The sequence below is a fragment of the Neoarius graeffei genome, chromosome 5, assembly GCF_027579695.1.
Source record: "Neoarius graeffei isolate fNeoGra1 chromosome 5, fNeoGra1.pri, whole genome shotgun sequence".
In the NCBI taxonomy this organism is placed as follows: Eukaryota; Metazoa; Chordata; class Actinopteri; order Siluriformes; family Ariidae; genus Neoarius; species Neoarius graeffei.
This window is the reverse complement of record NC_083573.1, coordinates 84,678,544-84,693,963: the sequence shown is the minus strand read 5'-3', so window position 1 is coordinate 84,693,963 and position 15,420 is coordinate 84,678,544. Positions and strand designations below refer to the sequence as shown.

The 15,420-nt window shown below is 41.7% G+C and overlaps 1 protein-coding gene across 5 annotated transcripts in view; it reads left to right on the top strand.

Moving 5' to 3' along the window:
• pard3aa (par-3 family cell polarity regulator alpha, a) overlaps positions 1–15,420 on the top strand; it is a 1,023,559-nt gene that overhangs the window by 796,180 nt on the left and 211,959 nt on the right. For all 5 annotated transcript variants that reach the window (XM_060922480.1, XM_060922479.1, XM_060922478.1 and 2 more), the window contains one exon: positions 13,868–13,996. In XM_060922480.1, the coding sequence (XP_060778463.1) occupies positions 13,868–13,996 (129 nt within the window). The remainder of the gene's footprint in view (positions 1–13,867; positions 13,997–15,420) is intronic.

Sequence of the window (15,420 nt, the reverse complement as noted above, 5' to 3'; positions counted from 1 at the left end):
ATGGCGATCTTTCGCGGTCTTGTTATTGTTGTTGGTCTTAACAACTCCGCCCCCTCCACTGACGTAAGCGGTTCTTTCCTCTGGCCCAGCAAAGAGCTGGTGCTAGCCTGGAACCGGTTTTTCTGGCCCCAGAGCCAGTTCTTTGTCAGTGGAAACAGAAAACCTGGTTCCAAACTAAGCACTGGCCCCGAACCAGCCCTGGAACTGCTTTGGTGGAAAAGGGGCAAAGTTGGAGTACCTATTTATCGACTGTGAAACCTGTTCTTTGCCTCTTCAGTCTTCCTGTGATTGTACTGCAGTCTATCCACTATGTTCAGCCCTCTTCAACACCGTGCGTCACAGTCATGGCCATTTTCTTCAGGAAGGGACTGAGTAAATAAGCATTAGTCATCTGGTCTATCCTCATGTGTACGCACACACTCGTAGCTTTCTCGCCGAATGCTTATCACACTGGCATTGTGTTCCCTCTGAACACTCCCCCAATTTAAACCATTGTAAATCCTAATTGCTTTAATTGGGCCTTTGCATAATAGAGCAATATCCTGTTGTAGTGTGTCTAGGGTTGGTCTGCATGGCTGTGGGAGTTGATAACAACGTGCATAGATCTGCACCGTCTTCAAATGCACGCTGATGTCTGCCTGCCGCAGTCATGCACTACATTAGTAGCCCATAAATCAATGCAGATAAAATATGGCACGTTGAAAGGGATGCCATAAACCGCTACGCTGCATGATGATGTATGTTGATGTAAAATATTGAATGTTGTACTTGTTATATAAAACAGTATGGCAGTTCAATAACAGGCCCTTAAGCAATTTGATGGAGTAGGTTGTTGAGGTCACGCCCATTTGATATACTGGGTATCAAGTGTTCGAGACTTGGATAAAAGGAAAATTTATAAGCACAAGGTCTGAGAGCAGTTGTGACATAAAGCGCTTTCTTTAGTGTAAAGCGTAAAGGTTATTTTAGCGCTGTTAGCATGCGCATGGGCAGTACTGAATGTCTTAAGTGTAAATGGCCCATTGAAATGCAGTGCTTTGTGTGCTGATATGCTAGCCTTGACGGTGACATGCAGGTGATTGAAGACTTTGCATTTCTGAGCGGCGCATGTATAATAGCGTCGTCCTCTGGGAGTGCGGCTGTGTTTTGCTATGCATTAGAGCGTAATTGTCTCCTCCTCAATAACGGCCATTGTTTAAACCATAGGCTGCCGCTGATATCATTTGCATATGCGGACGCATGAATGCCTTTGTATATTTATGACCCAAGTATGTGCTCAAATGTGTATGTTAGAGAGCGGTTGTTGTGTGCGAGTCCAAAACGACTAAACCTGTCACCTCTTCCTCAGGCTGTTGTTTTGAAGCCAGTCGATGTTTTGGTATTCATTAGTGCTAGCTGTCAGTATGGCTGAGGGGTGTGATGCTCAGTGATGGCCCATTAAACTGTGTTTTTGTGCACTGGAGGCTGCCACACACTGTACTTTATGATGAACTGAATGGCAGGGTGTGTGAATGGGATATTAAGGGCTACCTGAAGAGACGTGAGGAGACATGCTGTCCCCTGAGGGCCTCTCCAACACACTCTATTATTTTGAATACAGACTACTTGGCAGTGCTTGAGAACTGGGTTTCTTTTTTGACCTTTAAGTTTTTCTTAATCTTTACAAGCTTTCTTAGGCCCTGTCCACACGGCAACGGATTCAGGTGAATCCGATAAAATTGTTTATCGTTTCGGCCTGGCGTACACACGGCACCGGCGTTTTGGGTGCCCCAAAACGCAATCTTTTGAGAACGGGTTCCAGAGTAGAAAGATCTGGCAACGTTGCCGTTGCGAAGTCGTCTGGATGAGTAGAACGGATTTGTTTACGATGACGTCACAACCACATGACTGTGAGTGCTTCACGCCGGGTAGAAGTGTAACGAACTCGATGTGAGTTGTCAACAAATCCTATAACTTGGTTCATGAAACGCGCTTACAAAATATTTTCACTGTGAATATTTATTGTGTAATGGTGCAAAGAGAGAGAGAGAGAGAGAGAGAATAGCCCTTAGGGCAGAGTCAATCCCGCCAGCAAAAATAGGGAAAAAAGGAGCGATCTCACCTCTTCAGATGTTGGTTTAAGTCCTACAATACATTCCTCAAAAAGGGCATAGAAGAACAAATTAATCCATCAGCGTGTAGCATTCAATTTATTCCGGACCATTAAAGACGCCACCTTCCGCGTAGAATCATACGTCATCCTCGCCGCCATATTGGATGGGGCAAAGCGGAGAATAAAGATGCCTCATTCATGTGCTGCGTTTAACTGTACCAACAGGTTTACCGTCCAAACGAGATCACATGGGATTACCTTTCACAGGTGAGACTGGAAAAATACTTTTCATTGTATTTGGTCATTATAATGTAATTTTACGAACAGATTTTCCTGACTTTGTGGCTAATATGAAGTCTCGCACATAATAGTTTATGCGCATGCGTCCTTACTTCTTCTATTGTTCTGGTGTCTCCGAAGAGACCGTCTTACAGCGCCCCTAGAGGTGTGGCATGTGTATTGCATCGTTTTCAGCAAGCGTTGCGTTGCCATATGGACCTGATATTTTACTGATCGTTGCCCATGTGGACGCGATATTTTTTTAAATAACATCTCGTCGTGTGGATGTAGCCTTAGACTGTTAAATATTAAGAAGATCTGCTTTCTTGAACTTTTTTTTTTTTCCTTGAACTTGGTACATGAAATTTTTAGTCGCCCCAAAACTGAGAAACACTCTAATAGGAAAACTGAGGTTAGTACTAAATGTGTTACAAATGTTTTTACTCGCCCCTAATGTTCCAGTATGTAAATACAGTCCATGTGGCACTGGTTTCCCATGCACTGAGGGACATAAATTTAAATAATACTGGCTGGTATTGAGTGGTATATCAGATATATTCCATTCAGCTAGCGTGATATTGAACAAGTCGAAGATGAGTAGCTGAATGGAATATATCTGATATACCACGAAAAAAGCCATTATTATTATAATACACACATTCCTTTCGGGTGTTCAACACATCTTTCTCTTTCAAAATTCTCTCAAAATCTTTCGTATTTAACGAAGCAAACCTGGCGGCCATGTTTGTTTACAAATGGTCAGTCACTCGCGAGCGGACAAGTTTTACATGTCTGACGTGTGACGTAATGTTGTCTTGACAACCATGCAATATCGTAAACCATATTCAACGCTCATTCTCCATTGGGTAGAGTGGATACACATAGGATAAGTGATATGCGAACAATATTGTATGCTGTCAAATCAAACGAATGAAACCTGCTAGAAGGGAATAGAACGTTTTTATTCCACTGAAAAAAAGTGTCCTGTATGTATAATAATTTTTAGTGTTTCACATTAGCATATTTATTCAGTCTTTTTCTTAAAGAGGCTGAACATTTAAGCAGGTGCTCGTTTTCTGTAGCCTACTAACATTTTTAGTTGAACTGCCACATCAAGTAATTGATTATTTAGTACATATAATGAGTCATGGATGGAGTAGACATTTGGCTGGCATGTACAGTGGTGCTTGCAGGTTTGTGAACCCTTTAGAATTTTCTATATTTCTATATTGAGGAAAATGATCCAATATTACATATCTGTGAGTGGCAAAAGTATGTGAACCTTTGCTTTCAGTATCTGGTGTGACCCCCTTGTGCAGCAGTAACTGCAACTAAACGTTTCCGGTAACTGTTGATCAGTCCTGCACACCAGCTTGGAGGAATTTTAGCCCATTCCTCCGTACAGAACAGCTTCAACTCTGGGATGTTGGTGGGTTTCCTCACATGAACTGCTCGCTTCAGGCCCTTCCACAACATTTCGATTGGATTAAGGTCAGGACTTTGACTTGGCCATTCCAAAACATTAACTTTATTCTTCTTTAACCATTCTTTGGTAGAACGACTTGTGTGCTTAGGGTCGTTGTCTTGCTACATGACCCACCTTCTCTTGAGGTTCAGTTCATGGACAGATGTCCTGACATTTTCCTTTAGAATTCACTGGTATAATTCAGAATTCATTGTTCCATCAATGATGGCAAGCCGTCCTGGCCCAGATGCAGCAAAACAGGCCCAAACCATGATGCTACCACCACCATGTTTCACAGATGGGATAAGGTTCTTATGCTGGAATGCACTGTTTTCCTTTCTCCAAACATAACGGTTCTCATTGAAAACAAAAAGTTCCATTTTGGTCTCATCCATCCACAAAACATTTTTCCAATAGCCTTCTAGCTTGTCTACATGATCTTTAGCAAACTGCAGATGAGCAGCAATGTTCTTTTTGGAGAGCAGTGGCTTTCTCCTTGCAACCCTGCCATGCACACCACTGTTGTTCAGTGTTCTCCTGATGGTGGACTCGTGAACATTAACATTAGCCAATGTGAGAGAGGCCTTCAGTTGCTTAGAAGTTACCCTGGGGTCCTTTGTGACCTCGCCAACTATTACACGCCTTGCTCTTGGAGTGATCTTTGTTGGTCGACCATTCCTGGGGAGGGTAACAGTGGTCTTGAGTTTCCTCCATTTGTACACAATCTGTCTGACTGTGGATTGGTGGAGTCCAATCTCTTTAGAGATGGTTTTGTAACCTTTTCCAGCCTGATAAGCATCAGCAACTCTTTTTCTGAGGCCCTCAGACATCTCCTTTGTTCGTGCCATGATACACTTCCACAAACATGTGTTGTGAAGATCAGACTTTGATAGATCCCTGTTCTTTAAATAAAACAGGGTGCCCACTCACACCTGATTGTCATCCCATTGATTTGAAAACACCCGAGTCTAATTTCACCTTCAAATTAACTGCTAATCCTTGAGGTTCACATACTTTTGCCACTCACAGATATGTAATATTGGATCATTTTCCTCAATAAATAAATGACCAAGTATAATATTTTTGTCTCATTTGTTTAACTGGGTTCTCTTTATCTACTTTTAGGCCTTGTGTGAAAATCTGATGTTGTTTAGGTCATATTTATGCAGAAATATAGAAAATTCTAAAAGGGTTCAGAAACTTTCAAGCACCACTGTATTGGGTTTACTTCTCCTCATGGGAAGCATCACTGCAAATAAATGCAAAGTACTTCTTTGTATTTTTCGGGTGTAATCTCCTATAATAGCAGCTTTACATGACCACATGACCTGTGTTAGTCTCTCCTCGTCTCTAGTGTGCTCACTAGTAGTTCACCCTCTGCCAGGATTGATCAGTCTCTCATTGTGCCTGCATTCTCACTGGCTTGCCAAAGACCACACATATGCAGAACTGTACCAGATCAGTGCGTGTGTGTGTGTGTGTGTGTGTCCTAGCCTGGCAAATGAGAGAGAAGATAAAGCCAACCTCACTGACAATAGCTTATTCAAGTGAGGAACAAAAGGCGATGGCAGTGTTGGCAGCTGATGATATAGTTTGTGCTGTGAAGGGTTCAGAACATTCCTTAATCTCCAGTGCTTCAGTCCTGATTCCAAACAATTCATGACTTTTTTGTTGTTGTTTTTTGCTTATCCTTTTTTATTTATTTAAACTTTATTAAACAAAGGTAGTCAGGTTTTTTTTTAAATATCTCTTTTTAAGTGAACCTTGGCCAAAAAGGCAGCACAATAGTTACCACTAGGACTCTAGTCTGAGACCCAAAATAATGTCTGTATTGAGTACTTGGACTTTTATTGGAGGGCGGCACGGTGGTGTAGTGGTTAGCGCTGTTGCCTCACAGCAAGAAGGTTCTGGGTTCGAGCCCCGTGGCCGGCGAGGGCCTTTCTGTGCGGAGTTTGCATGTTCTCCCCGTGTCTGCGTGGGTTTCCTCCGGGTGCTCCGGTTTCCCCCACAGTCCAGAGACATGCAGGTTAGGCTAACTGGTGACTCTAAATTGACCGTAGGTGTGAATGTGAGTGTGAATGGTTGTGCGTCTCTGCGTTTCAGCCTTATGATGATCTGGCGACTTGTCCAGGGTGTACCTCGCCTCTTGCCCATAGTCAGCTGGGATAGGCTCCAGCTTGCCTGCGACCCTGCACAGGATAAGCGGTTACGGATAAGGGATGGATAGACTTTTATTGGTCTTGGGCACTGGTCTAGCTAAATATTGTCTCGTTCAAGGGTTTGTAAAACTTGTGTAACTGCGTTTTGGTTTAGACCAACCCAGGCTGTGTAACCCCTGGGGTTAGCCATTTGAATTCTCTATTTAGTTTTACTTTGTATGGTTGGTTTGTTTCCTGGGCTGTTTGCTGAGTATTAGTACTTTAACAAAATATTACATGAAGTATTATTCTGTCGCTGGTTCCGTTGGCACAAGAACTTTCTTGTCTAGAAGTTCAGCATTTCATCTCATCTCATTATCTCTAGCCGCTTTATCCTGTTCTACAGGGTCGCAGGCAAGCTGGAGCCTATCCCAGCTGACTACGGGTGAAAGGCGGGGTACACCCTGGACAGGTCGCCAGGTCATCACAGGGCTGACACATAGACACAGACAACCATTCACACTCACATTCACACCTACGCTCAATTTAGAGTCACCAGTTACCCTAACCTGCATGTCTTTGGACTGTGGGGGAAACCGAAGCACCCGGAGGAAACCCACGCGGACACGGGGAGAACATACAAACTCCGCACAGAAAGGCCCTCGCCGGCCACGGGGCTCAAACCCGGACCTTCTTGCTGTGAGGCGACAGCGCTAACCACTACACCACCGTGCCGCCCTCAGCATTTCATGTAATTGACTTTTGCACTCGTCGTACATTGATACTGTAAGAGCGTCTGCTAAATGCCATGCAATGTAATGTAAAATTATTCTTTGTGTAGACGTGCCTTTTGACATGCACAAAGTTTGACAAAAAGTAGGTTTTCTCGAAAACAAAACCTCATAATTGGAGCAATGCATAAATTAATCCAATTTGCTGAAATAAAGGTTTTGCATCAAAGAGAATTTAATGCAGCCCTAGTTACCTCAAACACCATTCAGACACAGGGCCATGTAAGCCATGTACGACGAGATTGAGTGCAATAACTGTTTTATTCTATCCACATTGACTGGATTTTGAGAAACAGTGTTTTTATTTTTTGCAAATTCGATAAATAAAAACTTTCCGCTTAGAATGTAAACAAACCAGTGAAATGACGGTAGCAATTTGTGGAAAATGCTATAATAATTCTTGGGAAAATAAAAAAAAAGATATGTTCTTACCATCAAATACTTTCATTCCATTTTTTTTTTGGGGGGGGGGGGGGGGTTATTTCGTCCTTGGTTCAGTAACACGCGCCGCCATTTTGTTGTTGTTTTTCTTTAGGGTATTTTGTCAGTTGACAAACCAACTTAAAGGTGCATTACTGCCACTGGCTGGGCTGGAGTGTGGAACAGGAGATATTGGTGGGGGGGACTGTTAGCGATTTCTGTTTCTTTTAAGTACTTCAAAGTGAGGTGATATTTCTGACTTGATGTTCTCTGCCATTTTGTTTCTCTCTACTGTATATGCCCCTTTCACATGACGTCACCGCGCCGCGAGATTTTGTTAGGCGCCATATTGGAAGACCAAGTACATGCACTCACAATATAAAAGTACGAGCGAGAGTAAAGTGACACGATGGATGATAATTCTGGTTGAGTACATTACCAGCTGCAGAAAGGGCACGGTATGTGGAGAAACTGGCTGTGATTGATGGGTTTGACCCATATGATAAGACTCGCGGCAAGGGAGAATGGAAACATAAGGAGGACCGGACACCAATTCTGCCATCTGTTTGCTACCCAGACATTGTAAACTATTTGTTGTTTACACCCAGTGCCTTCACTCAGTGTTCGAACTATGCCGATATTTTCGGGGGGGTCCCTTTTTTTCCCTTGGGGGGGGTGCTTGCACTTGTCTCGGAGCGCGGATCTCCAAACACATGAGAAGCCTGTCTTATGCACGTATCACGCGGACTCCACACACGCATCGCGTCTGAAGTCATAACTCATCAGGGAAAATCGTGTCCGCATTGGCATGTTCAAAAAACAACCTCGCGTCAACAATGATACCACACGCAAGAAAAAAAAAAAACAGTCAGGCTACTCAACAACCAACCTGGCAGCAGCGAGCAAGCCCCAAACCATCCTAAATTATTATTATTATTAAATTGTAGAAGTCTGGGAGGCTTGCTCCTCATACAGTTATCAACTTGGGGCCAATTTAGCATGTTTTAAATCTGAATTTCTTGTGTTTGCTTACCTTAAAGTGTCCGCAGATCATGCACAGACTTATCCATTATATCCACAGTTTTTTGCCAAGTCTCACACAGGTTTCTTTCAAGTCTACTGTTGGGCCAATAACTCATAAATAAAACAGCTCAGATTTGTTTGTTTAAGTCGTAACTTTATTCTCGTGGGTTCACATACCGCTGCTGTTATTTCCCCCTAATCACGAGTTTGTTGGTCTTCCAAAATGGCGCAGGGTCTGTTTACTTCCGGTTTCGGGTGACGTCAGTGAAAGGGGTCTATAGAGATCTTGCAGTCACGTGACCGGAAAGTACACAACCGCCATCTTGTCGGTCAAAAACACCGCTGAATACTGCTGCACTCGTGTACAGAATGGATCAATTTCAACCGACGGACTACACGGCTCATTTTTCTAATGAACGTAATTAGATATATGTCTAAAATAAACGATTTACAGATTTGTGACCCTTATGGCTTTCCGGACGGAGTTTTCACAACCGGATTTTGAACTGCCAGCGGAATACCCGGACGTGTATAATTACCTCATCAACTTTCCCTCGCTGTTAAGTGGTGAAGCACTGCGTGCTTATAAACCTCTGGACAGTTATCTCTACAGAAATTCAGGATTTGTCAGCGACTCAGATGTGGCATCTTGTAACAAGAATCCTCATTGGATGGGTAAGTCACTTAAGTATTGAGTATAGCACTGACCAGCCGATTATAGAATAGAATAAGGTAATTCCAAATCGTCCGTCTTGTTTACATGGATCTGGCGTTGGAGAGGTAGAGGCTTGGCAGTGGAGGTTTGAGTAGCTGTTTTCTGAGCTTAGTCAACAGGCCGGCTCTGCCTGCAGCCTCGCTTTTGCTCCCGGCGCCACCTCCTTCGCTTTGCTTCCGATAACAATCCACGGAGACCCCGCTGGTCTCGCTGTCTCGTCCGTAATGTTATAATTTTTTTTTTCTCGTCCGGAATGTTGTGCATGCGATGGAAATCGCTACAAACCGTCATTTTCTGCTGGAAACCAATGTCCAGTAAGTCCATACGGTTGTAGTGGATATTGAAGTCCGGTACAGACGAACAACACGCAAAAATACACACAAAAAACATAAAAAACGTGCACAGGTAGGGAGAGCTTGTAGCCGCAGCCGTTGTAGTAGAATTGTATATAGTAGGGTTTTCCAGAAGTAGAAGGCGGAATATGGCGTTTGACCGACACGATGGCGTCTGTCACAATCTGGATCGGCTGTGACGTCACATGCAAGTGCTCCATATGAGCTGATATCCTAGTAGTAGAGTAGCCAATCAGAGCACATGTTTGCTCATATCCAGTGAATGTGGATAGAATAAAGATTATTATTACATATTCAGATTTTTTTAAAACACATTTCATATTCCTATATAGTTTCATTGTATATATATTCAGCCAAATTTTAGATTATTAATGTACTTATGTACACAAGTCTGAGCCCCACCTTTATATTTGCATGCTGCTTTTGAATTTTGAAAAAAAAATTATTATTCCATGAGGATAATGTGCTATAACTAAAAGCTGTCTTCCCCAATTCAGATCTCACCAATGAAACAAAATGAATGTGACTATAATAAAGTGAATTTTATATCATGCTTTTTATTTGCAGCAGTACAGATAGATATGAAGGAAGTTGACCAAGAATTGGTGCAGTCTTCCAGCCAACGTTGATAGAAATTGCAATATATCCTTAATTTCAACTGACTAAAAGAGCATTTTTATCCAAACCTGCCAACATGGTTATTCACAAATAAGCAAGTAGGAGGCAGGATAGTATTACCTTACTTGAAGCTTGATACTTTTGGGTGTTTACACCCACGTTACACCAGTATATGAGATATGTGTGGGTGCTTGTTCTGATCATGTTTTGTGTTGTGGAGGGAATTGTAGAGTTTTTCACATTTTGCTGATATGACAAGAATGATGACTAGGAGTCAGGGGTCACCATGAACCTTCCAGTGTCAATAAACCTCAAGCTGGTTGTTCATCAGACCCAGTCTGCTTGGTAATGGCAATTAAAATCTGAAGCCATGAGGAGATGAAAATGGCCCCGTACATGCTCAGTGGGGACGGATTCTGTCTCGCTTTATTTCATCTGTAAATTGATGTCTGGTCCTTGAGGATTTCATGGCAAGGGTTAAACTATTAGGTATAAAACTTATAAATTATGAATTAACAGTGTCGCTTTCCTTCATTGCCTGTAATAAAGAAAGAAACTTCCTTCAATTTGTTTATCTGTGAGTCTTAGTGTCTGCCTGGTGATAGAAGAATTTTGAAAATCATTCATCTCACTGACTTAGTTGCGATCATTAAAAATGTGCAACATCTGCGTCTGAAGAGAAAGACGGGGTGTGTGGAGGAGTCATATGGTGTAAAGGAGGATGCAGTGAATCAGTTAATGAAAAAGTCTCTGGAAAGTATGGCAGGAAGCTGTCACTGAATGTGGTGATAGATTGAGCTGTCGTTATTAGTATTCACATGGTGGACTTGTCCAGCCTGACCAGAGCCATTTGTTGATTAATTAATCAGGTAATGTAGACCTTCAAAGGGAGGAAAGCTGCAGGTTGGAACTTGGTTTCTGACACAAGCAGGGAGACCAGGCAGTCGTCCTTTCGGCCTGATCGAGCCCACCCTCCTTCAACAGCAGAGCCAGGGGGAAGTAATTTCACCAATGAGTTTGCCAGTAATATAAAGTAGACCAGCAACCATATTTTTAGGAAAGGGTTTCCTGTTTCATGAATGTATTCATTTCTCTCTGAAGTAATTCTGTAAAGTTTGGCTGGAAAGTTTGCGTTCCTAGCATTTCCACAAAACCATTGGCAGGATTATTAAAGGGGCGGGAAAACTCTGTTCTAGTGGTGAGGCTTGAAAAATGTTTACTCTCAGGCATATGGCTTAACTCCGTCTCTGGATGAAAATAGAAATAGATTTCTGTTGGTGATTAAATCTGATTTTTATAATTAAAGTGCATTCTTGCCATACACAGTTCCAGAGTGTCATCGGAAAGCTTCAGGATCAATAAGAATGATTACATTTATCAAGTTTACCAATTCATACTCCCACTTTGCAAATCCATATGCATTCTGTTATTGCCTTGTCTGTACATAGATTTCATTATGGCTGTCAATAATTCGCTCAACCTCTAAATGAGGTTCACTCGAATACAAAAAAAAATGCACTTCAAGATATATATATATATATATATATATATATATATATATATATACACATACACATATATATATATATATATATATATATATATATATATATATATATATACACACACACGTCTCTCTCTATCTATCTATCTATCTATCTATCTATCTATCTATCTATCTATCTATCTATCTATCTATCTATCTATCTATCTATCTATATATATGTATGTGTGTGTGTGTGTATATGTGTATATATGTATGTATGTGTGTATATAGATGTACATGTATGCGTGTGTGTATGTATGTGTGTGTGTGTGTGTGTATATATATATATACACACACACACATGCGCATATATATGTGTGTGTGTGTATATAAATATATATGTGTGTATGTGTGTGTATATATATATATATATATATATATATATATATATATATATATATATATATATATAAAATGTGTGTGTGTGTATGCATGCACAATGAGCAAAATCCATAGCGCTGGTCCAATACTGGCCACAATTGTGATGACACTGGGATTAAACCTGAACACAGTCATCCTTTTGCTGTGCTGTCTGGGAAGAGTCTGGAGGAAATGACATCACTGTGAAGTCTTAAAGGAAGAGTGCGTCTCTAGATGACTTTCTCAATTGTTGTGTGTGTGGGCAAAGGGCCAGGCTTGATGATGGGTTTGGCCTCAGACCAAGGACTCAGGAAGAAACACTGATTAAGATGCAAATCAGTCAGGAACTGATTGTAGTTGGAGTGCATTACATGGTGTGTTTGTTTTGGGGATTATTCATGATGACATACATGCATTAACTAGGCCAAGAACAGACGCACACGTGTACATACATACACACACATTTACAAACATTCATGTGTGTACACACATACATGTACGTACACACAAATACTTGTACACACGTATACACGTACACACACACACAAACATACATGTATGCACACATGCATGTACATACACACACATATATATGTATGCACACCTTCTTTTGGCTGCTCCCGATTAGGGGTCGCCACAGCGGATCTTTCGTCTCCGTTGCTCCCTGTCTTCCGCATCCTTCTCTACCACACCTGCCACTTTCATGTCCTCTCTCACCACATCCATGTATCTCCTCTTTGGCCTTCCTCGTTTTCGTGTGCCTGGCAGCTCCATCCTCAACATTCTCCTTCCAACATGCTGTGCATCTCTTCTCAGGATGTGCCCGTACCATCTCAGTCTCATCTCTCTTAGCTTCATTCCCAAGCTCTCCACATGTGCTGTCCCTCTGATGTGCTCGTTCCTTATCCTGTCCAACCTCCCATTGCAAACCTTAACATCCTCAACTCCGCCACCTCCAACTTTGCCTCCTGTCTCTTCGTTAAGGGTACGGTCTCCAATCCATACATCACAGCTGGTCTCACTACTGTCTTATACATCTTACCTTTCACTTTTGCTGGGACTTTCCGATCACAAATGACTCCCGAAATCCTTCTCCAACTGCTCCACCCTGCCTGCACTCTCTTTCTCACCTCACTATCGCAGCCCCCATTTTCCTGCACAGTTGACCCCAGGTACTTGAATTCACCTGTATGTATGTATGCATGTATGTACACACACACACACGTACGTACACACAGCAAAGCCATAAGGAAATGCTCATCCACCGCTAGGATTTTTCCCAACCTTATTCACTCTCTGTTTGTTCTATGATTCTGAGTTAGTTTGCCAAAATGCTATGAATATTTTAATGTGTTTTTGAAATAATTTAAATAAAATATTTAATATTAAGTACAAATATTTAGTTGAAGACAGATCACTTACAAAGGAAGGACTTTTCCCAGATATATTTAATAGATATTTTTATTTCATCGACCCTCTCTGGTCCGATTCGTCAAGTGACAGCATGACTTATTAAAAAGGTCAACAATGAAAACTGAATGTTTAAAGATGACTGGACAGGGAATTATGCATTTAAGTTCAAAACAGATGTCTCATCTGTTCAGAATTTATGGTGCTAGTTAAAAGTGATAATCCGAAGCACCTAAATAAAATATATCCACTTCAGACTGATGCATATGATTTATAGCCATGAACTAATTCTCAGTGACATTAAAAGGGAACTGCAAGGAGTTTTATGTAGCTGGACTTTCATAAATTTTAGTTGAACACCCCTGTTCGAGCCTAAGCAGCCACTTCTTTTCCATTCTTCTTTCACTTGCATTGAATGTGACCCTCCACAACTTTTCCAAAGCTAACAACATGAGAGGATGTCTAGACCATAGACTTACAGTCGGAGTTACACCTGTTCAAAGCCTTTCTTTAATAAGTCACACAGCTTGCCAGGTTAATTTGTTTACAGCAGGAAAAACCTATTGCTCATTTACCGTACATCTTAAGCCAGACTGTACATATGGCGTCTCACCGTCACGTCTAAATGCATTTCTGTTTTCCGTGTCCCTCTTTCAGGTTTGGCAAACACCGCAAAGATGAGAGAACAGGGGAGAAGATAGAACGCAAAGGCTCAAGCAAGAACAAAATGGATGACATGCAGGCCACAGAGGAGGAGATGCAGAGGATGCGTTTGGAGAGAGACAGGTGAGGCTTGAGCCGACTCCCAGTGCTGTGCAAAAATCCTCACGATTAAACACGCAGTACTAGGAAGTTTCATAATTAACTAAATTGGGGAAAAAGGTACAGTCTGCGAAAGTGCTATAGTGTTGCTAGTCTGAGTGGTGAGTGGCTTTTATAAAAGTGCATTAAATTGATCAATTATAGATTATTTTTCCCTTTTGTGCTGCTGAATAGGTCCGAGTGCTAATTGGAGTGCTCAGCCAGCACCGGACTACGTATCAAATACGGCCTTTTCGTCGTGAGTGTTTTCACAGCTGGTAATTGGCGCCTTTGAAAAACATAACTGGTCATAAGATTTCTTCAGTATTTTTAAGATTTTTCGACCAATTACACTACACATAAGAGAGACTGCTGATGCGTACTAATTGTGCTCGATAATAAAAGTGGCACTTTTCACTCATCAGCTTATTATATTGTTTAAATTTGAGTGTGATACTGTTTTTCATGTTTTTAACTCCGTTAATTACCATAGCATCAACAGACTTTGGGTCAGAATACCTGCCAGATATTATTTTGTTAATTTTCACAGCCTTCTTCAGCCATAACAGTGTAAAGAGGCACTGTTTACCCTCAGTGCTTCTTTCACAATAGCACAAATCCCTATTAATTTTTCACACACAAGAAGAAGACAATATCAATTGCTTTCCCGTACGTGAAGAGGACTTGCAACCTCCTATTATACCACACAAACCAAATGAACTCGGTTATCAAGCCACTTTTGCTAATGGAGCATAATTGAATCGCAACAATGGGGCCAGTGCAGTCCTCCATGGAGAGAGCACCCAGGCCCAGCACTGACAATGAGGCTGGCCTCGTCAATGAAACATCTGGAGCCCATTATCAAAGAAGGCTGCCTTGCTTATGGTGCTCTCCAGTATGGGCACTGGAAATTGGGCTCTGGCCTGCAGCCCAGAACATCGCCAATCCAATTCTATGCTCCAGAAAGAGAGAGAATGCGCTTGCCGGCAGCTCTGCGTCTTCAATCAATACCCTAAGTCAATCAAATACACATTTGTCACATCCCAGAATTTTATATCCGTGTCTAGATATACAGGGTGTTTCAAAAAATGTTATATTATTTGAGATGTCAATATCCCAGAAAATAACATAGTCAAGGCAAATGAAACTGAACGGGCTTAAAGTGCATATCACGGGTAAATTCAGGAGCAAGATCAATGTAATTCTTCTATTTTATATTAAACTTTGGTCAAATATCTGTCACATTTTGCATTTTGTGCAATTTTTGTTTACCTTGCGCAATACCAGAAAAATTCAGTTGAAATCGAGCCATTTGAGGCGAATTGGTCCGCCTCTGAAAAAACTTGGCATTTGGATTTCACGGGAAACATCGATTTTCATGACGTCGCGTGCGTGACGCCTCGCTCTGA